Source organism: Symphalangus syndactylus, chromosome 20 (assembly GCF_028878055.3).
Source record: "Symphalangus syndactylus isolate Jambi chromosome 20, NHGRI_mSymSyn1-v2.1_pri, whole genome shotgun sequence".
Classification (NCBI taxonomy): domain Eukaryota; kingdom Metazoa; phylum Chordata; class Mammalia; order Primates; family Hylobatidae; genus Symphalangus; species Symphalangus syndactylus.
The window spans coordinates 48272941-48300157 of NC_072442.2; the positions used below are offsets into that span (position 1 = coordinate 48272941).

The window sequence follows — 27217 nt, forward strand, 5'->3', positions numbered from 1 at the left end:
GGTGATCCACCAGCCTCCGCCTCCCAGTGCTGGGATTACAGGCGTGAGCCACTGTGCCCGGCGAACCTACTGGTTTTCAAGAGTTGCATCACTTTAACTGGAACATATCCGAAGAGTGGGACCAGATTTTAAGGTGAGTCAAGCCTAGCCTTCCTAAAACCCTATTGACTCCTTAATTCAGCTCAGGGCACCCCTTTGCAGCAAAATCCCATCCTTTGAGACCCCCAGGAGATGGTGGGTCAGGGAAGCAGGAGCCTCTCCTGGTCTGAGAAGTCTTAAAGGCAGGGGGGAGAAGTGCTGCCTCCTCATTTCATCTCTCTCTCTCGTCCTCCTCTCTCTGCCCTTTTTCTGTCCCTCCCTCCATTTTTTAGACGATCTGTAGAGGCAATGAGCTTTAGCAAATTTATCCAGTTGTGTAAATATTGCCACAAAGCAGCTTTATAACACCTCACTCACCCCCAAAAGTCCTCTGGACCCTATTTGCAGTCAATCCCTGCTCCTTTCCCAGCCCCCAGCAACTACTGATCTGCTTGCTGTCTCTCTAGTTTTGCCTTTTCTAGAAACTGTATAAAATGAATCATATACTACGTAGCGTTTGGTGTCTGGCTTCTCTCACTTAGCGTAACGTTTCTGCATGTACCATAGTTTGTCTCCTCCATCTTTTATTATTATTATTTGAGACAGGGTCTTGTAGCCCTGTCTACAAGGCTGCAGTGCAGTGGTGTGATCATGGCTCACTGCAACCTTGACCCCCTAGGCTCGTGCGATCCTCCTACCTCAGCCTCCCAAGTAGCTGGGCCCACGAGGGTATGCCACTATACATGCCTAATTTTTTTATTTTTTTGTAGAGACAGGGTCTTGCTATGGCCCAGGCTGATTTCAAACTTCTGGGCTCCCAAAGTGCTGAGATTACAGGCATGAGCCACCATACCTGGCGCTTTTATTATTATTTATTTATTTATTTATTATTTTTGAGATGGAGTCTCTCTTTGTTGCTCAGGCTGGAGTGCAGTGGCGCGATCTCAGCTCACTGCACGGGTTCAAGCGATTCTCATGCCTCAGCCTCCTAAGTAGCTGGGACCCACGCCCAGCTAATTTTTTTTTTTGGTATTTTTAGTAGAGACAGGGTTTTGCCATGTTGGCCAGGCTGGCCTCCAACTCCTGACTTCAAGTGATCCATCCTCCTCGGCTTCACAAAGTGCTGGGATTACAGGTGTGAGCCACCATGTCCAGCCCTTTTATTATTTTTTGGCTTAACTTTGTTTCTCTCTCTCTCTCTCTCACACACACACACACACACACGTACTCAAACACACTCATGCACACACAATTTTCTCACTAACCCTCTGACCTTCCACCCCAAGTCCTGACTTGGTCTTTGGGCCCTAAGATGCAATCAGGAAAAAAAGTGTGGAGTCCACACCCCAGCTGGGTCCTAAGTGGGTGCCTACAGGGGCAACCACCATCCAGCCTGCCCCAGCCCATGGGGGCCCAGGATGTAGTATCCCCAGTGATGGTGGGAGCAAGGGAGAAGTAGAGGCGAGGTAGGGGCTGTGAGATGTGCTTCCCTCTCCCTCCAGCTTGAGACCCTCGGCCTCTGACCAAGGCAAGTGAAATAAACATGAACGAAGCTGGGAGAATAAAGTCAGTTTACTGAATGAATACATGGCTCGAGTCCATTCAGGGTCGAGTGAGGCCTGGCAGGTGCCTTCAGCAGTGGGACCCCAGGCCACTGGACCTGGCAGGGCTTCCGGGTCCTCTTGGGCTTCTGGGCTAAGGGGGCAGCACCAGGCCAGCCTGCCAGGGGCTCCACAGTCCCAGGCTGCTTGACCTGTGCTGTCTGGGACTAGACTGGTTGCTGTGGCTGCCCATAGATGCTCAAGCCAGACCCCAAAAGAGAGTGGCACAAGGTGAAAATGCTAACTGTGAATGCTTTGGTTTCAGTTTCAGTAATGAGGAGGAGGGAGGGAGGCACTTGGGGATGTAGAAAGAAGGGCTGGCGGGAGAGGTCTCTCGGAGCTCCACAGTTGGCTTCCTTGCTAGACGACCCGGCTTTGAGAAATGCTGCCTTCATTTCCATCTCCCAACTCCGAATCTGGAAGGCAAGATGATGTTTCAGGCTGGAGGGCTGCAGCAGACTGTGGGTCTGTCACAGGGGGCATGGCACTGCTGCTTCATCTTCTCCCACCCCAGCCCTGAGGCCCAGCCACCCACATGGCCACAGTGCCTGGAACAGTGTGGGGAACAGAGACCTGCAGTCTGGGGCCAGGGAATCCACAGACTGCCCCATTGGGGTTTCAGCCACACCAGCTTCCCCCAAAGACAGCATCTTGGTCATCTCCATGTCCCCACATAGCCTGGTGCAGCACTTGTTTTCAGGCTGAATAGCTGTGGGGGCCATTGCTTCCTCTCAGGGTAAGGCCCCACTTGAACCCCTGCTTCCTAATTTGGCAGGGAAGGGGGAATGGACCCAGGTGTTTCAGGAGTTTTTCAGAAATCAATGGCTGGACGCAGAGGGACAAGTGATAGGAGGGGGAAAGGGAGGGAGAGCAAGAGGCACTGGGAGGCAGTGTGGTCCAAGTGGAGGAGGTGGAGTTGGTGGGGGGGCGGTGGGGGGTGGTCTCCTTTATTCTTGGGGGAAACTTATCTCAATATGTTTCTTTCCCCCTTGACTTGAGTGAATGCTCCCTGACAATTTAGAAACAGTTTAGGCCGGGCGCGGTGGCTTACGCCTGTAATCCCAGCGCTTTGGAAGGCCAAGGCGAGCGAATCACTTGAGATCAGGAGTTTGAGATCAGCCGGGCCAACATAGCAAAACCCCATCTCTACTTAAAATACAAAAAATTAGCCTGGGGTGGTGGCGGGTGTCTGTAATTCCAGCTGCTTAGGAAGCTGAGGCAGGAGAATCGCTTGAACTTGGGAGGCAGAGGTTGCAGTGAGCCGAGATTGTGCCACTGCACGTTAGCCTGGGCAACAGAGCGAGACTCCATCTCAAAAAGAAAAATAAAAAAAGAAAAAGAAAAGGAAGTTTCTGCCTGTTGTGGAAGAAACTGTCGCACGGAGCAGGAGCAACTGACATCCCCTCAATCCTACCTGGACCCTCTCACCCTCTCAGTTCTACCCAAGGAAGCCCCAGCCCCTGTGCTGCCCCCATCCCCTCGTCCATCCTGCGCCTTCTCCAAAAGCCAGTAGCCTTGACTAGGTGTTTGGGGAGGCGCTCTGGCCCAGCCTTTGGCCAAGGGCACTCACGCCCGCCCCGTTCCTGCCCCCGTCCTCATCTGTTTGCATATCTGCAGGAGGTATTGCCCCCACCACCGCCCCCCAACCCCTTGTCTTGGTGACACTGGGAAGTTATTTGTGCCACTGGGAAGCAGCTGTCCTGGTGCTGGCTCCTGCGCGCACCCAGAGACTCTCCCCAGCTGCCCTAACCTCGGTTTCACTTGTGGCATTTGTGTGAGGCTTTGGTTCTCACGTGCAGGGGAGGGGGGGCCTGGTCAGCAGGCTGGCATGGGCACCACAGAGCCACAAAGAGGCTGGCACTTCTCTGTGCTACCTGGTGTGCCCTGATGTTTTGTCTCTTTTCCTCCTGTGTACCTGAACCGAGCTAGGGCAGCAGGTCACAGCTGTGACTCACCTCTGGCAACCCATATTAACAAAGTGCTGCCAACCAGGCGAGTCATGCCAGGATGCCAGGGGACCAAGGGAGTGTGGCCTATGGGGGAGGCTGGGTGCCCATGGCTCTGCCACTGGCTACCCTGGCTCTTGTCTTGAGAATGGCTCTGGCGGGAAGCCAGGCCGGGGCTGCCACTGGTCAGCACCCGAGGATGGTCCCTCTGTGCTGGGTTCTCCTTGGCCTCGGCTGTGCCCACTCGTGTCCGGGGTGTGTGCAGAGCTGGGGGCAGGTGGAGAGGGCCTGGGCCTCCAGGGGAGAACTGCCTGTCTCCACCTTGGGGCCGAGAGCGGCGGGGGAGGGGTGGTGATAGAGTGGATCCTCTAGCGGGTCCCAGTTCCCGGAGGAAGGATGGCAAATGAGTTAGGGGTCGCTCCCTCTGTGGGACCATTTGCCTCGGAGCAGCACGGAAGGGCGGCAGGTTCCCTGCCTCCCGTGGAGACTCTTTTTGGAGCACCACCCTAGGGATGTTCTTCTGCCCTCCGGAGACGTCGCTCTTCCCTGGGGCCCGGGCTCGAGGCCAGGGTGCTCCAAGCCCAGGCTCCAGGGTGTGCGGGGAAAGGCTCGGTCCTGCTCGGCGCGGCCCGCCCTGGGCACTAGGGGTCGCCCCTGCCCAGCGGAAGCCACGCGGGCGCGCCCGGCCGCCGCAGGTTTCCCCGGACCGGGAAGAGCGAGGCGTCTCCGGGGAGGGGGCGCCTGGGCGCGGCGCCGGGACCCTGCCCTGTCCTCCCGGCCGCGGCTGGACGGAGCGCGGGGCCGCAGCGACCAGGCTGGGCTCCCGTCGCGCCCCTTCCGGAGCAGGAGGCCCTCGCCGAGGCCGAGCCTGGGACGCGCGGGGCGGGCGGCGGCGGGGAGCCGCGGGGCCGAGGCGCAGGGCGTTTTCCCCGGAGGTGCGGCGTGCGCCCGCGACACAAAGGTCTTTTAAAGACCTCGCAGCGCCCTTCTCGGCTGCAGAGGCTGGAGGCCCGGGGGACGAGGCCGGGGTCGGGGGTGGCCGCGCGAGGGGGTACTGGGATCGGCCGGACCCCGCGGTTGCGCCCAGGCTGGGACTCCCGGGCTCCTTTTGTGAGCGGAAGGCAGGGCCCTCCCCGGGTCTCTGAAAATGGTCAGTTGGGCTTCGCAGGGCTGCGTGCCCGGAATAATAAATTGGCTTCTCTAGGGTCGTAATCTGGGCCCCACCCCGAGCAGCTTTGAGCTGGTTTGCGCCTTCCAGGCAGGACTACTGGGGGTTTTCAAAAGCACCCCCGCGGTCGGCTGTGTCAGGACCACCTGGGTCCCGTGTGAACACGATTCCAGGGCCCCACCCCATCGCCTGAAGCGGAATCTCTGGGCGGGGCCCAGGAATCCGAGTTTTTGGCGAGTTCCCCGGTGATTCTGATGGCAAAGCCCATGTCGGAGCCACTGTTCTAACGGCTTTTGGGACAGGCAGTTGTGAAATTTTCCCCCAGAAGAATCTCTGGGGACCCAGTTGTCACACGCCCCTGGATTCACTGCTGTGTTGATTCTGCCTCCTGATGAAGTTCTTCCCGAGTCTGACTTCGAGCCCGCCTGCTTTATTAAGCACGTTTTTCTCCAGTCGGTTTTTTTTTTTAATGGAAATAGGAACAGGCAGAAGACTTTTCTCGAACCTGTTTGCAGAGAGCCGTCTTGCCCGCTTTGAGGGTCCTTTCTCGGGAGACCTGTTTGCTTTGTTCAACGTCTGAATTCAGCAGACCCAAAATCCACCAAGGCCACTAGCTTATGAGTGAATGTGGTCCCTTCAGGTAAGGGCCAGACAGCCCCTGCCAGGGCTTGGGGAGGGTTTTCCTAGAGGAATCCTGGCAGTAAAAAAACCAGCCCCCAAACTCTCCAAGTGCTGGACGCTGGAGAATCCCAGCAAGGAAAAGGAACAAATCTTATCTCATGCCGTTTGATAACCTCTTCCCTTTGTTGGCGCTTTTCCTTGCGTTCAGGATGAATTAAAATTCTTCTCTGCTCTGCAGCCAGTGAACTTGGCCTCGCCTTCCTGATTGTTTGCTGCGGCTGACTTTCCCAAGCTTTGTGGGGTTATTTTTGCCTCTGGGTGGTGGTCATTCCTTCCTTCCATGGCATTAGGTTCCACACAGTCACAGAAAAAGAGGAATTTAGCAAACACCCTCAAAATGGCAGGACTGGCCCCCAAAACCTACTTTCATTTGCCTCTGTTCTGGGTTGTGGGTAATTTCTTGACAACTACAAGAGAGAAGACAACGAGAAATGAATTGTTTTTTCCAATACAATTGTGAACAGATGTATAACCTCCTAGTTGCAGGAACGTTCTAGGAATCCCTTACACCACCTTAAAGGGGCAGGAAAATGGGCAGAGGTGCTGAGGGCTGGGTGAGTGCTAAGCATTGGCAGGGCTCAGCCTCCTCCTAACGAGAGCTGCAGCCATAACCTGGGTCACCTTTGCTGTCTCGGGCTTCTAAATTTGGCAGCGAGAACAGACTTGCTTCCTTTGAGCAATTGATCTGAATAGCAGAATCCCATTCTGATGGTCCGAATCACATTTACAGGCTGTGGGGGTGAAGGCCGTGCTAATTGGCCACTTGCCTCGCCACTGGCTTTGAAACAATCACTTGTATTCTCTGCCCGGCAGGAAGCAGCAGACCCATCAAGGCCCTGGCTCGCTCTTTGTTCTGACTTTATGGCATTTTATGCCACAATAAGAAACACTGTGTACTCCGTGGGAGCCCATTGTGCCAGGCTGCAAGGATGTGGGCTCCGGTGCAGAGGGCCTGGTGCTCTTCCCCAGGAAGAAGAGGGGCTTTGTGACAGGCTGGGGGACAAAACAAGGGGTGCTGGACACTGTTACTGGGGCAACTGCCTGGCCAGTGTGGAGGCAGCTTTAGTCCCTGGGACCGTTTCTGTGCCCAAGGAGAGGGAGGGCAGGGGAAGGATGGAATTTCATCTAGAGTAGCAGGTCCTGGTTACCTGGTAAATTATGCATCAGGACTGGGCTAGCCACTGCCTCCGTTTTCTCTGGGCTCCCAAGATAACCTCCACCTGCCTCTAGATTCTGTGCCGGCTGATCCTATCTATCTCACCAACTCTTGTTCCATCAGGAAACTGCATCTTGGTGAGTGGGAAGTTTTTGTAACTGTGGACCAAACCTGGGCTTCCCATATTTTGGGTTGATCTGGTCCTTGGAGGGAAGAGCTTTTGGTTTTGTACAAATGATGTGGATGGGGACGGGGGTAGCCGCAGTTCATCCAGTCTCACACGTGAATGAACCAGCGGGGATTTGAGCTTTTGGTTTTGTAGAAATGATGTGGGTGGGGACGGGGGTAGCCGCAGTCCATCCAGTCTCACACGTGAATGAACCAACGGGGATTTGAGAATGGCTTCTAGATCCTACCTGCTCCTCCGGCCAGCCCCTGGGCTCCCTTCCCCTGCACCTAGCCTGAAGTTTTCCACCATTAACAGCACACCTGGGGCAGAAGACAGAGGAGGGTCCTTGCTCCAGGAGATCACTGTAATAATCAGATAGAGACAAGACCTGGGCTGGGAGGAAGCCAGGACACGGGGGATGGGGGACCAGGCCCTGACAGATGGAGTGCTCCGTGTGGGGGCTGAAAGGGAAGGAGGAGAGGGAAGGCAAGGCCATTTAGCTTCACCTCAACGGTGGGGTAAAGTGAGGTTGGTGGGTCCTGTCTTCTCTGGAGATGCTCCCCGATGGGAGGAAAGGCCAGCTTCCTGCCGGCCACTTGCAGAGGTGAGCATTCAGTGCTTCCGCCAGCCTGTCCCTCACCCCAGACCCACCCCTGTCCTTCCCATGTCCGATGCTCCCATGCGGGCCCCCTTATTACCCCGTGCCATTGTGGCAGCCTCCCAGCTGGTTTCTTTCCCCTCCAATGTGGCTGCCCAAGTTCTTCTCCCAAAACCCACATCTCCTGGCCTGCCAATCCCAGGCTGGAAACTGTTCCATGGCCTCCAGAGCCGCTCACAAACCCTTCCCGCCCCGCTCCCTGCCTGCACCTTAGGCTCATTCTCTGCCCTCCCTGGCTACACACCTCCCTGACTTTCCCCAAACATGCAGGTCTTTCCACGTCTCTGTGCATTTCCATTTCCCTCAGCATGGAACACTCTCTCCCATCACGACTACCCTTGCCCATCTGCCAGACCCTCCAGGATTCTGGGTCAACATCATCCCCACGGTGGATTCATTGATGCGAGCAATAATGAAACAGGTTTGCCACCAGGCTCCCAAAGAAGTGGGAACACTGACTGCAAAGGGCACAATCTGATTGGATGAAAAGCGAGGCCTCAGAAGCATTGGCATGTGTCTGCGAAAAGCCTGGCTGGAGGTCTGTCCTAGAGGAGGGGCGGAAGGAGGGGCGAGAATGGCAGCGCCCCATTTCATCCAACTGCTCTGTGTTCCCCACATCTGACCCAACCTTCTCTTACAACACAGGCACATTTGTGGATACTCTTGGTTACATGTGTGTTCTCTCCTTAGACTCTGAGTCTCTTCTAGGAAAGGAGTGTCTTAATCATCTTTATATTCTCAGAATCTAGTTTAGAGGCTGGTATGTAGTAGGTTCGCAGAAAGTCTTTGAATAGCGGCTGAGGTGGGAGGATTTCTTGAGACCAGGAATTCAAGACCAGCCTCGGTAAACTAGCAAGACCCCATCTCTACAAAAAATAAAAAATTAGCCAGGCATAGTGGTGGACGCATCCCAGCTCCTCAGGAGGCTGAGGTGGGAGGATCACTCGAGCGCAGGCATTCAAGGCTGCCAATGAGCTGTCATCCCGCCAGTGCACTCCAGCCTGGGCAACAGAGTGAGACCCTGTCTCAAAAAGAGAAAGAAAATCTTTGAGTAAATAAATATATGTTGAACTTGGAAGTATTCCTTTACCTAGAATATTGTTCTCTCTGCAAATTTTGTACTATCACTTTCTCCAAAACATAACTCAGGACTCGCCTCCTGGAAAAAGTAGGTTCTTTTTTTTTTTTTTTTTCTTTTTGAAACGGAGTCTCACTCTGTCACCCAGGCTGGAGTGCAGTGGCACAGTCTCGGCTCACTACAAGCTCTGCCTCCCAGGTTCATGCCATTCTCCTGCCTCAGCCTCTCCAGCAGCTGGGGCTACAGGCACACGCCACCACGCCCGGTTAATTTTTGTATTTTTGGTAGAGACGGGGTTTCACCATGTTAGCCAGGATGGTCTCCATCTCCTGACCTTGTGATCCGCCTGTCTCGGCCTCCCAAAGTGCTGGGATTAAAGGCGTGAGCCACCGCGCCAGGCCAAAAAGTAGGTTCTGATTCAGTAGTTGACTGTGCATCAGAATGTTACTAAGCACCTATTAGGTACTAGGCATTTTCTAGGCACTGGAGGCCTGTGAGATATAAAAGAGATAAAGTTTCCTGTGCCCAAGTTGTTAATGAGTGCCCCCAACCCATGCGGGCCACTTGCTTATCTGGCAAAATCATTTGGGACGTCTGTAAACACTCAATGTTCCTGGCATCCATAGTGCCAGAGACATGGTCAGCAGTCAGATGTGACTCACTGTGTGCCCAGCATCATAAGAGACCGGCATAGAAGGCCTGGCTTTGCATTCAAATAGCTCACAACTTCACTGAGGAGACCAATTGTTTATGGGATTGCAGGAAACCCCAGGAAGCCCCAGCCAAGGAAGAGCTTATGTTGTCAATTTCACAGCCTGTAGGAATTCACTGGGTCCACTAGTTCTCTTGCACAGGTGCTACTTTCCAGTTATTTCCTGGTTTTATAAATATGTGTCTCCTCTTTCAACTCCTTCACAAGCTCTTTATGGAAAGGGACATCATGGCGTCATGTCTAATGTCTAGTAGCTTCTTTCCCTGATCCTCATCTCCACACCTGGTACAGGGCAGTGCATGAATGGATGAGAAATGATCACCACCATTAACAGGCATTTGTCAGCCAGGAGCGGGGGCTCACACCTGTAATCCCAGCACTTTGGGAGGCCAAGGCGGGTGGATCACCTGAGGTCAGGAGTTTGAGACCAGCCTGACCAACATGGCGAAACCCTGCCTCTACTAAAAATACACAGATTACCTGGGCATGGTGGTGCACACCGATAATCCCAGCTACTCAGGAGGCTGAGGCAGGAGAATCACTGGAACCCGGGAGGCAGAGGTTGCAGTGAGCTGAGATTGCGCCACTGCACTCCAGCCTGGGCGACAGAGCAAGACTCTTGTCTCAAAAAAAAAAAAACAAAAAAAAAAACCAGGCATCCATCACTGGGTCTCTTAATGAGACACAACCAAGAAACACAATGTGAGTGAGTTCTCCAGTTCTGGTAGATAAAGGAGAGGGAAGGAGGGCTTCTCTCCTAACTTAGTGCCTCTCTTTTGCTAAATGTTACCATCAGATTCTGAGTGTTTTCTCCAAGAAATTTCTGAGACGCAAATCAAGAAGTGTGAATTTAACAAGATCCAGTTGGTTTCCTACTGTCATTTGGGTGCCCTTTTTTTTTTTTTTTTAAACAGGGTCTCGCTCTGTCACCCAGGCTGGAGCGCGGTGGCACAGTCATGGCTCCCTGCAGCATCAGCCTCCCTGCAGCGTCAGCGGCACCTGGCCTGGGTGCCTCTTAACTGGTTATCTGTACCTGTTACTGCTCGGTGGTCTAAGTGGGTGAGATCAATTTCAGCGTTTCTCCAATTCAATGTGAGCTTGTGGTGACAGAAGAGTGTCCCTGGTCCCTCCTGCTGCTTTTTGCTCTGGTTCCCAGCTTGCTCCTGGTGCAACTTCTTCCTAGTCCAGGACAGAGTTACTGGAAGTTTCTTTAGAGAGGGTGCTTCAGGGCTTTGGTCTTCATCCGTTGGGTGGTACTGTTTGTTGTTTGTCACGTTTGCTTTGCAAGTCTGGTGGCTAATGTTGCTTGCATTGGCTCACTGCTCTTGGGGCCACCTGTAACCTGTATCAACCCCGGATGCTTTGAAGTTCAATGCGCAATAAAAAGTTCATTAAAAAGATGTGGAATCATGAAAATAAGGTTACAGAAATGTTAACAAAGGATCATTTCCTGCTTTTAGTACTTTTCTTTTTTAAAAAATGTATTTCTCTGAGAAATTTATGTCAGCATTAAAACCATGGAAGAGTTTAGGAAGGACAGGCCTGGGTCAAAAGGAGGGTGAGACTCTTGAGGAGGTATCTTGGCAGAGCCCCAGCCTGTTTTCTTAATTGAGAGCTCAGGGTCTAAGGAGAGAATGTAAGCCAGAAAAAAAGAAAATCTAGGTTTCTTATGACTAACAGTTTGAACCCAGCATTTTTTTTTTTTTTTTTTTTGAGACGGAGTCTCAGGACTGTCACCCAGGCTGGAGTACAGTGGCACAATCTCAGCTCACTGCAACCTCTGTCTTCTGGGTTCCAGCGATTCTCCTGCCTCAACCTCCCGAGTAGCTGGGATTACGGGCATGTGCCACCACACCCGGCTAATTTTTTTGTAATTTTAGTAGAGACGGGGTTTCACCATGTTGGCCAGGTTGGTCTCAAATTCCTGACCTCAAGTGATCCGCCCAGCTCGACCTCCCAAAGTGCTGGGATTATAGGCGTGAGCCACTGCTCCCGGCCCTAGCATTTTAAATAGGGATGGCTCTAAATGGATGGAAACAGCCCATGGTCTTACAGGTCTGCAGCCATGTAAGGAATTACATGTGGAATTACATATGGCAGGTGTCTCTTGTCCATGTGAAGTGACTGGGGAGAAAATGAGAGAGAGAGGAAGAGAGGAGAGAAGAAAATGAAGAGAAGGAAAGGTGTACAGGATGGGGTGGCAGTGTCATTAAAACTGCCTCATGGCACCATCAGTGGCTTGTCCACTGCCACACTGGCTCACTTTCCAGTCATGACCTTCTGACACAAGCAGAGGTCAAGAGCCAAGCCTCAAGGTCAAGAGCCAAGCCTCAAGAGGTATCCTGGGATCCAAAACACTGCCAGCAGACCAGCCCCTGGCATGACCTTAGGGGTAAGGGCAGTAACCTGTCCTCATAGTGCCCCTGCTTGGCCAGGCACAGAGAGGCATTTGACAAAGAAGGAAGTCCCTTGGGGCATAAGGTGCTGATTTGACAATGACCAAGTGTACTAAGACACTGCAGAGGTGGACCTGTCCAACTCCCTCATTTGGGTTGACTTTGTTAAGGCCAGGCTCCAGTTAGGAGGAGGACTAGGCTTCTCCCTCCACACCATGGGGCCTCCTAGAGAGCCCCAGTTCTGCTGAAGGAAGCGCAGCCACAGATGATCACTCCTGGTAAACATATCGTCTTCTCTAATGACAAATGGTGCCACCATCATCATCTTGGTTTCTTGGCAGCCTGTCTCTTTCAACAGGTACATATGCTGGCATAGCATGTCCTGGGGGCCCAGGCAGTCTCTTGTGGGGAAGGTTCCTCTTTTTCTTTCCTTTTTTTTTTTAATTTTCATTTTTGTAGAGATGGGGTCTCGCTGTGTTGCCCAGGCTGGTCTCAAGTTCCTGGCCTCAAATAATCCTCTAGCCTCGGCCTCCCAAAGTGCTGGGATTATAGGCATGAGCCATCACACCCAGCCAGGTTCCTCTTTTTTGCAGGTCCTCCATGTTCGGGTGCCCACACATAATACACAACCAGCCCCTGCATCCTTGCTGTCCTCTATTTTTGGGGGGCAAATAACCTAGAGGCTCACTCAGTTATATGACCATTGATGACCATTTAATTACTACTCATGTTTGGTAATAAGCAATTATGTGATCATCACTTACTTTTCAGCCAGAGGGTCACCGTGTATACACTTAGCAGCTGCTAAATCTTAGTCCTAACAATGACAGTCCCATATCCTCCCAAGCGACCGTGAGGACCTCAACAGCTTGCACATCCAATAAACAGCATTGCAGGGTTTTCAGGGCTGCCACCGGACAGCTCTGGGTCACAGCCAGACTTACCCTCTCTCTTTCCACCTGGTTGTTGTTGAGCCTCATGAGTTCTGCAAATCTCTGCTCATAAAGGTGAAGCAGCAGCACCAGGTACAAACATGAATTCATCAGCTCGTTTTGTGCCTACAAATGGAAAAGAAAGCTCTTCAGCTCATCTGTAAAATAGTCATGGTCTAAACTGTGGGATGCAGGGTAACAACGCTAAGAGGTGACAAGAACTGGGACAAGAGCGCAAGCTCCAAGGCAAGGCCTGCTCTTGGGGACCAGAAGACAGAGCAGGAGGAGGTCCAGGATAGAGGCCAGGGCAGCCACTCCCCTGGGATTTTTTACCATCTAGAGGAGGATGCTCTGAGAAATTTCCATTTTCCAGGCTCAATCCCATTTCACATTTATTGAGCAGTTAAATATGCAAAGCCTTGGGCTGGATGTTGTGGGGAACACAGGGCTAAAAGCCTCAGAACTCCCTGCTGGGAACCCGTCGCCTGGTGTGGGAGAGAGATTCATCCGTAAGCAGCTCCAATACAAGCTGGATGTGTCGAGTGCTACAAGAGAGATGCACCAGGCCTTGTCCGTAACATTCTCAGCAGTCACAGATGTCCCCTTGTGAAAGGCTTCCTGAGGAGCCTCATTTGCCTCCATCATTCCTTCGTTCCCCAGTCCCTGAGCATTCATCTTGATCTTGCATACCACCTTTTGCACTTGTTAATGTTTCCGCTTTTTCTTGAGGAGTGGGCTGTGTTTATTTTCTCACTGGTGCTCAGAACAGGCGCTACACAGGGAGGATGTGATGGTCTGGCTGGTCGTGGCGCTTCTCTGTCCTCAGCACTTGGGCTTTGCTGCCAAGAGTGGCTGTGCTCACTCTAGACCTTTCACAGACCTTCCATAAATCAGTGGTATTAGTAACAACTACTCCTATCCCTCTATAGGGGAAGGAGGGGAAGGCCCTTTCAGTCCCCATCTTTCCCTGGAGTGGGGGTGTTGGGATGGGCCAGGCAGTCAGTGCTCACAAAGCCACCCAGCCCCCGGGGACTAGAGTCCCCAGCAGAGGGCATGGCCCCTTCCGTCACCCTTGGGAAAGGTTGCAACTTTGACTCTGTCAGCCCAGGATAACGACATGTGGGCATGAATGACACAGTGAACACTCAGTGTCTCATCTGCCTTCTTCCTGCAGCAGCGCGGGTGCCACATCTTCCCGTTCTCATTAGATCCAGGGCAGCTCAGGAGGTTGGCACAGAACCCACCTCTCCCAGGATGAAGCAGCTGCCAGAAAAGGCACAGAAGTTGAGCAAGGATTGATATGCTCTTCCTTCTGAATCAGGGCCAACTCTGGATCTTGGTGACAGCTGGCCCTGAGATCACTGCTGCAAGCCTCTCCACCATTCTACACATCCATCTTCGAAGGCCCCAGTCCTCTGTCCTTAGCAGTTAACCTCCTATTTTTAGCCTTTGGTCGTGTTTTTTCTGCTCTGCTGACCTTGGCCTAGAGTGAGCAGAGAACAAGTTGCTTGTTTTCACTATTTCTGTTTTATTTATTTTATTTTATTTTTGAGACAGACACAGTCTTGCCCAGGCTAGAGTGCAATGGCGTGATCTCGGCTCACTGCAACCTCTGCCTCCCAGGTTCAAGCAATTCTCCTGCCTCAGCCTCCCGAGTAGCTGGGATTACAGGTGTGCACCACCACACCCAGCTAATTTTTGTATTTTTAGTAGAGATGGGGTTTCATCATGTTGGCCAGGCTGGTCTCAAACTCCTGACCTCAGGTGATCCACCTGCCTTGGCCTCCCAAATTGCTGGGATTATAGGCATGAGCCCTGCCTAGCCACTTTTTCTGTTTTAATTGCCTCCTCCTGCCCTCCCCATGAGTCTGTGCCTGCCTCCTACTGTCTCGCCAACCACCTCTTCTGAGAAGCCTTCCTCACCTGGCTTTTAGCTCCTCCTCACCAACAAAGCCTTAGCCCTTATTTGTTTACCTCGTCCCCGGCTTCCTCCTGCAAAAGCTGCCAGTGGTTCTCTCACCAGTGCTCTTTGCCAGCCAGCTTTTATGCTCGAGACACCGGGATGCATAATGACAAATCAATCAGCTAGAAAATGGCTTGGAACTATCAGGTTTGTCAAAGCATTCAGGGAAATCATTTACTTTTTATGACTCAATAAGGCCCAGAGGCATGCAGATGGGAGAATATCCACTAATGTTTTCTGCAGATAATTTGAAAAGTCACTTCTAGCAGATTGTGTCCCTTCTCTGGTCTGTGGGAGGGAACCTGTCACACGGCGCCATCAATCTCGCCGGCTCGTTTCCTTTATGTGCGCCCTTTGCAGAGCTGGTGATGCTCGACAAAGGGGCTCAGCCCACCAATCAGAGCAGGCGTGTGATAGTCAACTCCGAATCAGCCTTTATACTCCTGAGCTACAAGTGGGAGGGATTTGTTAACTCAAAGAGTTCCATCGCACTTGGCTGGCCAGGGCCAAATGAACGAGGTTTTGGAGCAGGGCTTACTGGGGCTACGGCCCATCCACTCCTTCCTTGTCCCAATCACATCACACTTTGACTCCCACATGGAGTTCCCTTTGTGTGCCAGACTGAAGGGAATGGGGGTGGCATTAATAGGAGGGGGCAGGGACATTAAAAAGGAGAAGGCATGTGAAACAGCACAAAAGGGCTCCGGAGATCTCAGCCCACCTGCCAGCTGTTTTCTCCATTTTGCTAATATTCATTTAGGCCAAGAGACTTGCTACTGATGGAAATTCTCAATATATTCCACTTAAAGAAGCTGACAGCCTGGCTGAACGTTCTGTCAAGTCTTCGAATATATTCAAGAGTGCTCCTAGTTATAAGGGTGATTAGGTGACTGCGTGTGTCTGAGGACATCTGTCCCTGGCTGAGATGGAGCCAGGCCAGGCCTGTGCTTCAGAGCAATGACAGCCTGAGGCCCACTGAGACTCTCCTGTGCGGCAGAGCAAGGATGGCAGGGGTGTGTTCCAATTCAGTGAGCAGGGGGCCCTGGAGTGCACCTTACCTGGAAAGCGCTGCCGGCTAAGGTGGGCAGTGTAGGGCCACCAGACACTGTGACTTTAGGCAGAGTTTTAACTGTGCAGGGCCAAAGGGACTCAATTTGTAATGGAAGGGAAGTAACCTCTGTTCTGCCTGTTTCCTCAAAGCGTGATAGTAAAGTGAGCTAATATATGGGATCTCACAAAACAAACACATCCTACAAGAGGCAAGATTTAGAGACAGGATTCCAGGTAAATTGTCTGGGCGTTAAGATCTGTGAGGGCAAGACCTGCATCTGTCTTGTTTGCTCCTGACTCCTAGTGCCTGGCCCAGTGCCTGGTATACTGTGCATGCTTTATATATATATGCACAGATGAAGCAATGAGAAAAAAATGCATGATTGTGATGGATCAGACAGTGACCCATTCAGCCACAACTTTTGAATCTAGTGGTTCCAGGTTTAACATGCATCAGAAATACCGAGCAGGCCTTTTCAAACACAGTTGCTAGGCAGTCCCCTCCCCTCCCCTCCCTTCCCTGCCCTCCCCCTTCTCCTCTTTTTTTGAGTCAGAGTCTCACTCTGTTGCCCAGGCTGGAGTGCAACGGTGTGATCTCGGCTTACTGCAACCTCGGCCTCCCAGGTTTAAGTGATTCTCCTGCCTCAGCCTCCCGAGTAGCTGAGATTACAGGTGTGTGCCACCACTCCCAGCTAATTTTTGTATTTTTAGTAGAGACGGGGTTTCACCACATTTGGCCAGGCTGGTCTCGAACTCCTGACCTCAAATGATCCACCTGCCTCGGCCTTTCAAAGTGTTGTGATTACAGGCGTGAGCCACCGTGCCCGGCCTCACTGCTCCTCCTTTCCTCCCTGCATTTCTGATTCAGTTGGACTGGAGTGGGTGCAAGAATGTGTACTTCTAACAAGTTCCCAGATGATGCTAACGCTCCTGGTTTAGGGACCACCCATTTTTGAGAACCACTGATCTAAACTAATGGTGAGCACTTGGTAGCTGCTAAGCTGAATCTGGCTTGTGGATGTGCTCTGGTTGGATGGAAGGAAGAAAGAAGGTAGAAAAGAAGAGTATGACCATCTTTAGCTGGGGAGAGCACTTTCCATTTTGCCACAAATGCCACCACGCCCAATGGCAGGATACCTAGGAGATTACCACCATTTGTTGTCAGCCTGGCCTCTGTGGTATCTGAGTGTGTAACCTGTGACTTAAGCTTTCCTTAAACCTGTTTTCACCTCGTCCATTTTGGAGGCTGGAATGTTATCTGGCTCACCGCAGCATGCTTCTATCCAGGAGCTCTGCCCTCCACCCCAAAACCGAGCACCCAACCAGCACCCAATATGAGTCCGGCTTCCAGGCGACAGCCAACGCTCACAGGAGCAAATGTAGGCTTGCCTCACACGCAGCACTACCGAAAGAGTCAGGGGAAAGGAGGGCTGTACTGCCACAGGCCCTGACAGACCTAAGATGAAACCGCCAGGTCCCTGGGGCCCCACTGCTGCTCTTGTCTAATGATCCCCTCTCCAGATGCTTGCAGGAGTTCCTAATCTAGCCGCTTGAGGCCTGGTAACAGACCTTGACCTTGGGGCTCATACTAGAATAATCTGAGTTCAGTGCCCTGTTAGCACCTTGTGAGCAGCATCTGCCCTGCTCCCACCGGAAGTACAGAACTAAGGTAGGAAAACGTGCTCTGACGGGAGCCCCTCCACACCCTCAAAGGCCACCGACGGTGCTGACCGGGCACCTAGAGGACACGCCCTGATCTGTGCTTAGGTCCCAGGTGAGGCGTCCATCCCAGATGTTACAGACTTTACTCCAAGGCCCGGTGGATAGAAGGCCCGCTCCTCTCTTTCCTTCCGCTGTTAAACATCTCTTCTTCAGAAAGGCCTTCTCTGGTTGAGAGCAAGTCGGAGTCCCGCAGCTGTTCCTGCAGCGGCCTGCACGGTCCTTGTACCTCTACCTGCAGGAATTGCTGGCTCCAGTCTTCGCTGCTGGTCGGTAGCCCCCTGCGGGTCTTGGGTACGGCAGCATTTTCAGCACAGTATCTCACAGGCAGCAGGTGCTCAATAAGTATTTGTAAAGTTAAACTGGCTGGGTGTGGTGGCTCACACCTGTAATTCCAGCACTTTGGAAGGCCAAGGTGGGAAGATCACTTGAGCCCAAGATTTTGAGACCAGCCTAGGCAACAAAGTAAAACAGACCCCATCTCTCAAAAAAAAAAAAAAATAAAAATAAAAATAAAAAAACAGGGTGTGGTGGCACATACCTGTGGACCTAGCTACTTAGGAGGCTGAGGCAGGAGGATCCCTTGAACCCAGGAGGGACCCTGGCCCCATCCCAGAGCTGGGGTTAGACCTGGGTTGGGCCTGTGTATCACCATTTTAATAGAAAAAAAGAAGACCTGCAGCTAAATGTTATAAGTTATCATTTTGGGTGGTTTTGTAATTAAACAAAAGCAAAAAAAAATTATAAGTGGGAAAATATATAAGAAAAACAGTTCACTAGTCAGTTAGTTTGAGGTCAAGTGAGAACCAGGCTGAGCTGAAGCCAATTCTAGGCTTCTTTTGGTTTTGCCCCTTTTTTGGTACATGTCTAGATTTGTACACGTCTAGAAGTGGTGCCACTTCTCCAGAAAGGAACCCATTTGCCAAGGACAAGCGGCAGGAGGGTGGCCAGGAGGCCCGGGTGAGCCAGGTTTGGCAGCGAGGGGAAGGGACCAGGCCCACAAGGCACAGGTGTCCACGTCACCTCCACGGCCAGGCTGGCGGCCTCCTCAACAGGGCTTGTCCCCTCAGTGGGCTCATTGCGCCTCGGGGACGAGCTGAGGTTTAATGACATTGTAGATATCTTTGTGTTCAACAACAATTGCTTCAGTCTTTATCTATGGAGAGCTTCAGAATTCGCCCAAGTCAGGCTCCCTGGGGCCTAGGGTTTTGCCCAGGCTGTGAGCAGACAGGCACTATGAATTCCCAGCAGGTCACGGGGACAGTTGGGACTGCAGTGAGGTGTGAGCCCTCAGCCGCTGCCAGACAGCAGCTGCCCATGCTATGACCCTGCTCTCCCCACAGGGCGGGCCTAGCGGCCTGGCTGCCACCTGGGATGATAATGCGAGCATTTCCAAAAGGCTCTGATGGCCTGTGAAGTTCTCACTGAAACGAATTTAAAATCATTCCTGCTTCCACGTGGAGCAATGGCTGCGCTGGATGCTTTCTGTTTCCCCTGCAGATCCGTGCCCCTCCTGCTCTGTGGCCCAGGGGCCGGCCCCATGGCTTTCCCCAGCCGGGCTCCCTTGCCCTCTGGCTTCCCGTTGGGTTTGGCCCATGGGAGGCCCCGGCGGGAGACCCAAGGGCGGAGGAGGAAGAAGCTGGGTGTCTCTTCCCCAATCCCTCTCTGCTGGGTGTGGTGTGACAGTGGTTGCTGTCTTCTGCTGAAGGCCACAGGCTGCTGGTGGCTGATCCTTAGCTACAGCGCTCATGACCCTGGCCACACTGCTAGTCCCAGGACACCCCCTTGTTCCTTGCTGCTTTCTTTTGCTGCCCACATTTTCCTCCTCCCTTCTGCGTTCTTCACTTGCCCCCTTTGAGTGTGCCACCATCTCTTCCCACGCAGATCCTGGCTGATACAATTACTGTCATAGTTCTTTCTAGAAGGTGCTTGTAGCCAGTTATCTCAATGCGGAGGGTGCAGTGGGGCCGAGGATATGGATGTGACCCAGTGGGGCTGGTTTGTTTTGTTAGTTCACTGATGGACTCTAGGCCAGTCATTGGTGCACTTAGCTTTCTCCCGAGTGCCAAGTTAGTCGAGCGTCTCTGCGGCTGTAATCTGACAATTCTCATGCATGCAGCCTTCTCTGCGCACACTCTGTCTATGGGGTGATGTACTCAAGTCTTTTCCTACATCCAGACCTGTGAGGTGTGAGTTAACATCTCTCACCTTCTACAGATAAGAGAACTGAGGTGCAGAGAGTTGCCATAGTTTCCTCAAGGTCACGGGGCCACTCTGGGGAAGGGAGTAGGGTTTAGATTGAGATCTTAATCAAAGCTGGTAGGCTTTTCAGTGGGACATGCAGCCTCAGACTATGAGTGCAAACATCTTAGTACAAATGGAAAAATGTGCTGCTGTTGGGTCAGTTCTATAAATACCATTGATAAAGGACATTAGATGGTGGCAGCAGCTTGGCAGAGGGAGAACCATGTGGAAAGGCTTGGGGCCAAAAGGGGTATTTTCTAGACACGGTGTTCCCCTGGGCTGCATGGTGTTTGTGGTGTCAGTAGATTGCTCTGATAGATAGTATTCTAGGCAACCCATCCTCATGTGAACACGTCCTCCTTAGGAGATTTGGCAGGCTCCATTGCCCAAAACGATCTATTTCTTGAGATGAACCTGTCGGTGCCCTGGCTGGCACCTGACCTCAGGCACTGAGAGGTTCTGGTTTCTTTCAATATTTCGCCTCCCACATGCTCAGCGTCCAGGAATGTGAGTCGCTCTGTTTATCGTCTCAGATCTTAGTGCCTGGTGGTTATGATGCAGTGATGTGAGACCTTCAGGCCTCAAAACACTATTTATTTCTCAAGAAGTCCTTCTCCTCTCCCCTCCCCTGCCCTCCCTTCTCCTCCTCTCTTCTTTTCTGTTTTTTCCTTTTCTTTCTCTAACCTCCTGATGCCTAACCTCTGTAATGCTGCTGTGGCATTATGCCCTCATTCACTGAACTCTTCAAATATCCTTCATTCTTGTCAATATTTTGTTCTTCGGTCTACACCCTTAAAATTTTAAACAAAGAAACTGCAGAATTGCCTGGACTCACACAAATCATTTTGACTTAGCTGTCAAAATGTTGGCCAAAAAAAGGTCTGCTAAATATTTATTGACTGCTTATAATGTGGAAATCACCTTCTAGATCAGCCCCATCCAATAGAATACACTCAGAGGTACAAACACAAATCACAGATGTAATTTAAAATTTCTAGTAGCCACATTAAAGAAGCAAAAAGAAACTGGTGAAATTAATTTTAACAATATAATTAACCTAATATTTTCAAATGATCATTTCTGTATGTAATTTTTACTTTTTTGATATTTTACTTTTTTTGGCATTAAGTATTTGCCTGAGAAAATCTTTATTTCTCCTTTGCTCTTGAAGGATAATTTTGCAGGGTACAGAAATCTAGGTTGGCCAGTTTTTTCTCTTAACACTTTAAATATTTTGTTTCGCTGTCTTCTTGCTTGCATGCTTTCTGGGAAGTCAGATGTCATTCTTATCTTTACTCCTCTTTAGGGAAGGTGTTTTTCCCCTTTGGCCTCTTACAGGATTTTTTCTTTATCTTTGATTTTTTTTTCCATTTTAAATATGATATGTCATGGTGGTGGGTTGTTTTGTTTTTGGCGTTTATCTTGTTTGGTGTTCTCTGAGCTTTCTGGATTTGTGATTTGGTGTCTGACATTAATTTGGGGGAAATTCTTAGTCATTATTGCTTCAAATAATTCTCTGTTCCTTTCTCTCTTTATTCTCCTTCTGGGTATTCCCATGATGTGTCTATTACACCTTTTGGATAGTTGTCTCACAAGTTCTTGGATATCTTGCTCTGTTTTCTTTTTCTCCAATCTTTGTTCTCTTTGTTTTTCCATTTTGGGCAGTTTCTATTGGGATATGCTCAACTCAAAGATTCTTTCCTCAGCTGTATCCAGTCTACTAATAAGCCCATCAAAGGCATTCGTCATTTGTTAGTGTTTTTCATCTCTGTCATTTCTTTTTCCTTCTTAGAATTTCCATTCCTCTGTGTACACTGCCCATCTGTTCTTAAGTGCTGTCTACTTTACCTGTTAGAGTCTTTAGCGTATTAATTATAGTGTTTTACATTCCTGGTCTGGTAATTCCAACATCCCAGCCATATCTGAGTCTGGTTCTGGTGTTTGCTCTGTCTCTTCAAACTGTGCTTTTCACCTTTGAGTATGTCTTGTAATTTTTTCTTGGTAGCCAGACGTGATGTACTGGGTAAAAGGAACTGCTATAAATGGGTTGTTAGCCATGGGGTGGTGAGGTGTGGGGAGAGGGGAAGTATTCTACAGTCCTTTGAGACTCTAGATCCCAGTCTGAGTGAGCTTGTGCCTCTGGACTGTGAACTTCACAAGTGCCTCTCAGTTTCTCTATCCTCCCCCTCCCACCTTAGGTGGGACAAGATGGCTAGAGAGGGCTGGAGTTGAGTATTTCCCTTCTTCCAGTTAGGTATGGTGCTCTGATAAAACCTCCAAAGGTTAGGCTCTGGTTAAATAGTTTCTCCTGAGAGCAAACTTTGTTAGGAAGAACAGAAAGCTCTGGCTTATACCAAAATGGTTACTTTCCCCCTCCCCCTGCTGGAAGCATGAAGGAATTTTTCTCTGCTATTCACTGTAAGCACCTGGTTGCACTCCTGGATAGAAAACTCACCGAAGTGTGGGGATACCCTTATGACAGGGTCCCCCTGGAATTTTTGACTCTCAGACTTGTCTACACTGAGCCTCCAGCAGTTCATTAATTACAGCTTAAGGTTACTTGTCCAGCACTGGTTTTCACAGAGCTTTCTGCTCAGGAGTCTCTGCTCTGATAAGTTGTGATTCTTTTTTTTTTTGGAGATGGAGTCTCACTCTGTCACCCAGGCTGGGATGCAGTGGTGGGATCTCAGCTCACTGCAACCTCCGCCTCCCGGGTTCAAGCGATTCTCAAGCCTCAGCCTCCTGAGTAGCTGAGATTACAGGCATGCGCCACCACGCCTAGCTAATTTTTGTATTTTTAGTAGAGATGGGGTTTCGCTGTGTTGGCCAAGCTAGTCTCAAACTCCTGACCTCAAATGATCCGCCCACCTTGGCCTCCCAAAATGCTGGGATTAGTGATTCTATCTGCCTGTCTTTCCAATTTTAGGGGCAGTGATTTGCTCTGTGATCTCACTTCTGTTATGGATCTAAGAAGGGTTGTTGATTTTGCACTTTTTTCAGCTTTTTACTTGTTGTTAAAGCAAAGTGACGACTTCAAGCTCTTTACATACTGAACTGGAAAGTGTACTGTCTTTGAAACTTGGTGTTTAAAATTAGGTGATATATTACCCTTTTTTTTTTGGTACTGTGTCTTTGAAATTTGGTGTGTATGTGACACTTACAGGATATGTTGATTAGAACAAGCCACCTGTTCATTAGCCACAAGTGGCTTGTGACTTCTATATTGAACAAAATAGTATTAGGTTGGTGCAAAAGTAATTGTGGATATTGCCAACAAAAGTGGCAAAACCACAATGACTTTTGCACCAACCTAATAGTTCTAAATGGAAGGCTGTTTGCCTGAGAATTGGGTGATTAACTGCTATCTCAGGCACAAATCAGCTTCCCACCTGAGGGTAACTAACTTTTTTACAATATTAGAAATGCAGTCCAAATACCCTAGGAGAGTTAATTCACTAGGTGTTAAAGATCAGCCAATAGGCATTTACCTCATGTTTATTAGCCGTAGGTAAAGCAGTTCCTTCTTATGCCAGGGTTACTTGGTTTTTAAATTAGGGACCATTTCCTCCAAGACCCTGATTTTTTTTTCTCTTGTTATTAAATTACTTCTGCAAACGTGGGTGTGGAGCTTACTAGAATTTTTTGGTATTTTTCTGTGTCCAGTTGCCCACTGAAGCTTCTTACTTTTGTTCCCAACAGCAGGGCAAACTCAACCCAGGACAAATAAGACTTCCAACTCTCAGCCAGCTGCAGTGGCTCACGCTGTAATCGTAGCACTCTGGGAGGTGGAGGCAGACAGATCACTTGAGGTCAGGAGTTCGAGACCACGCTGGCCAACATGGAGAAACCCCATCTCTACTAAAAATACAAAAATTAGGTGGGCGTGGTGGCACACGCCTATAATCCCAGCTACTCAGGAGGCTGAGGCGGGAGGATCGTTAGAACCTGGGAGGCAGAAGTTGCAGTGAGATTGTGCCACTGCATTCCCGCCTGGGCGACAGAGTGAGACTCTGTCTCAAAAAAAAAAAAAAAAAAAAAAGGCTTTTCAACTCTCTAATACCCTAATTTAGTGGCAGGTCTTCTCAGAGAAGTAAGCTAAATGGATATTGTCAGACTCCTGCCAGCAGAGACCTTCTACATTTCTTAGATCAGGGAAAGGGAATGTCTTCTCGCCCTGCCCCTCTAACATCCTTTAACCTGTGGAGGCAGAGTGGCCACATTTCTTACCTGAGATTGCTGGTGCTTCTGGTAGAACTCAGTCATGTTAAAGTCACCCAGGTCAACCAGCAGGCCTTGCTTACACATCTCACAGGTCTTCACGGCACCAAGATCTGCTCCTTAAATTAGATAAAGAATTATACGGTACATATAACCATGGGTCTGTTTGTGTTAGCACATTGACAGGTGATATTTGGAGAGTGAACTTGTGTGTGTTATGAATTCTGAGCTTGAGTGACCTTCCTTTAAAGCCAGCCATCTTCTGTAGAAAATGACCTTGAATCTGAGAGCTGAAAAATTTCCTTTGTAGTCATCTATTATGCAAGCTTCATAGAAGTGAAATTCCCATGACTTTTAAATAGCAGATCTTGCTTCTATTTAAATATAAACACGATGGTTCATAAACTTGGAATTGCTGCACAGAGGCTAAGAGTCTATAACACAGGTGTTTGTAAAAAGAGTGAATATTCAGCTTTTTTTTTTCTTGTAGACCCAACACAGGTCCAAGTAAATAAATTAGTGAGGACCAAAATAGATGGCAGAAACTATTCTCGATCAATGGCTTAAAAATCTGCCTTTACTCCTGCCCGGGTAACATTCCCACCTGAGAACAGTGAGGGAGCGAGGGGCCAGGTGTGGATACTAGTTACAGTAGTACCCAGGCCCAGCTCATCGGCCTGAGCTCAGACTCATCTGGGAAAAGAAATATGAGAAGGCTTCCTCTGTTGCTGTTTTTATAAAAACAGGCATTCTAGATCAGCATTTTTATCCTATTCCCCAACGCAAAAGTGGAGGATGCAGAACTGGGCTGCTATGTCTAAGCAAACATTCTGCCAGACAGTTTTTCCCCCTTAGTTGCGGCATTTGACTGATGATGTACTGATGTTTATTTTATGCATTAGAAAATAAAAGACCTATTAGTTACCAGTATGTATTTGGTAAAAATAGGGCTTGTGCAGTTTGATACCCGCATTCTATTTCCCCACTGGGGATATAAAGAAACAGTAAATAATAGAGACTTTCAAAGGGCAAGGATGAACAGGAAGTAATCCCTTATCTGCATTTTGTTTGCTTGACTTTTTTTTTTTAGCATCATTCAGTAACGCTTTTGGCTACCAAATGTCCCATGAGTCTTCCGATCGAATCCTACTGAACACACCCATACAAGCATTGACATTTATGAGCATAGCAGCATTTTCATGACATGTTTCATGGTTAACTTTTTCTGTGTTAGATGTTTAATTGGCCCAAATTTCTAGGAAGATAAAGGATTGCATGGCAGTCGTTAGCAACCAAAATCCACTCGTTTCTTCCCTCTCTGAAAGACTGAATACTTTGCTCGTTATATGGATATGAATTTAAGCATCTTGATCAGTGGACTTACATTTCTTATGCTAGGGAAGTTGCATAAAACAAGCTCCCTGGATGAGACAGTAATGTGATTACCCCATGTGTTCATTCTCTGATTCCATGGTGTGCTGTCCTTGGTGAGGGGGAGTGGCAACATCTCATGGGGACAGGGTAAAGCTCTAAGTCTGCCTTCAGCCTGGATAGTGACAGCTAAGGAGAAGGATATGGAAGAGGGGGAGAAATAGGATCTGGCTGTGGGGTGATATGTTTTCAGAGAGGTGTGTCTGAAAGAAGCCGCGGCTATTTTCTGATCAAGTTGCTCTTTGCGCTGATGTTCCATGCGTTTTTTGTTGTTGTTGTTGTTAAAGTTGATCTCATTCCTAAAGCCGTGCTTTAAAGAAACCTTCTGTCTCTGCCCAGAAAACTACAGCTGACCTACCGATGTGGTTGTTATTTAGGTTATAACCTGCTCAGGGAGCTGAGAAGGGGCTGCACACCCAGTTATAAGATGCTAGGGAGCTGACAAAATCAGCACATGGAAATTTCTTTATCTAATATGGTTCTAGACAATCAGATCAGCGCTCTTATCCCTATTACTAAAAGGCAGCTTTGTTTAGTTTCTTAGGTGACCCCCAAATAAAAGGAAGTAGCATGTGTGTGCTGGGGGTCTCTCATGAGGGAACTTCTGAAGTATTTTGCTGGGTGTCTGCTAGCTGGGCACGGCTACTGTGTGTCTGCTGAGCTTCCACTGCTGACCCACTTCTATTTCCTTCCTCCTGAGAAGCGATCTTAGCATCTCTGCTCAGGCCTCAAGCAGAGGTAGAACTCAGTAGCATTTGTTCCCAGGAGTCTTCTCTCAGGTTAAAAAAACAAAAAACAAAAAACAAACCAAAACCAAAACAAAAACAAAAAAACCCAACTCCCTCCCATAGTTTAAAGACAGCTTTTATGAGCAAGAATCCAGAGCTCAGCCACGTGTCCCTGAGTCGCTGTTCTGCGGAGGAGAGTGAGCTGATGACAAGGCTCCGGGGCCCACACTGTGGTGCCTCATGTTAATTACATGTCGTGGCACGTTCGCTGCACTTCCTTCCCCACCTACCTGATGTTATTTTCACTTTCAGCCACGTTTTCAGGCACTCTTGATGAACAAACTGCAGGCTTCCCACACAGCCGCAAGGCTGCAGGAGGGGGTTGCTTGGGGAACCCCCGGCTATCTGACAGATGCGACACAAGTCTCCCTCCTCCTCGGAGTCCTCCTCCAGGAGACTAAATGGAAAACAAGCCCTCGTGACCAGGAGGCTACACGTTTGCAGTTTCTACAAATACCAGTTCCCAGAGCATTGACAGAGAAGGAAGAGGGCTCCTGGCACTCACCCACTGCCCCCTCTGACCCTATTGAGATGATTTTCGATAAAAGGCACAAATTCTCTCTTTTTTTTGAAACAGAGTCTCACTCTGTTGCCCAGGCCGGAGTGCAGTGACACAATCTTGGCCCGCTGCAGCCTCAACCTCCTCAGGCTCTGGAGATCCTCCCACTTCAGCCTCCCAAGTAGCTGGGATTACAGGTGCATGCCACCACACCTGGCTATTTTAAAAATTATTTTGTAGAGATGGAGTCTCACTATGTTGCCCAGACTGATCTTGAACTCCTGGGCTGAAGCGATCCACAGGCCTTGGCCTCCCAAAGTGCTGGGATTACAGGTGTAAGCCACTGGGCCTGGCTGAGGCACAAATTCTTGTAACAGGCTTCTTTGCAATTGTCGATACATGTGAGCTGACATGGAGGACCAGCACTGCCATCATAAATCAAGAGGTAAAGGGAAATGGCTACAGAATCATTTCCAAACTGCAGTCAAGGCCAGGAGCCCTTCTCCCTGCCAGGAAGTTGGTGGGGGTGGCATCCTGGTGAGTGCATAGGATTCGTGGTCAGGTGGCCTGGGTTTGAGGCCAGCCTCTGAAACTTGTGAGTTGTGTGACCTTGGATAAGTTCCTTAATCTTCCCAAGACCCTGTTTCCTCATCTGTCCAATGAGGGTCATGGTGATAACGCCACTGCCACCTACTTCCCAGGGTTGTGGCCAGGCTGGCTACACGTGACG

General features: G+C 49.9%; 1 protein-coding gene and 1 long non-coding RNA gene across 2 annotated transcripts in view; one reads left to right on the top strand and one right to left on the bottom strand.

Moving 5' to 3' along the window:
• Positions 1 to 1906: 1906 nt before the first annotated feature.
• The window catches only part of MARCHF10 (membrane associated ring-CH-type finger 10), a 96666-nt gene continuing 71355 nt past the window's right edge, over positions 1907 to 27217 (bottom strand). The window contains 5 exon segments of the mRNA XM_055257514.2: positions 1907 to 2095; positions 5839 to 5881; positions 12588 to 12701; positions 23779 to 23888; positions 26219 to 26385. Of these exon segments, the coding sequence (XP_055113489.2) occupies positions 2040 to 2095; positions 5839 to 5881; positions 12588 to 12701; positions 23779 to 23888; positions 26219 to 26385 (490 nt within the window). The 3' untranslated portion in view covers positions 1907 to 2039.
• Positions 4622 to 5660, top strand: LOC134735249 (uncharacterized). Its single transcript, XR_010118237.1, has 2 exons — positions 4622 to 4775; positions 5273 to 5660. It is a non-coding gene; the product is annotated as an uncharacterized lncRNA (long non-coding RNA).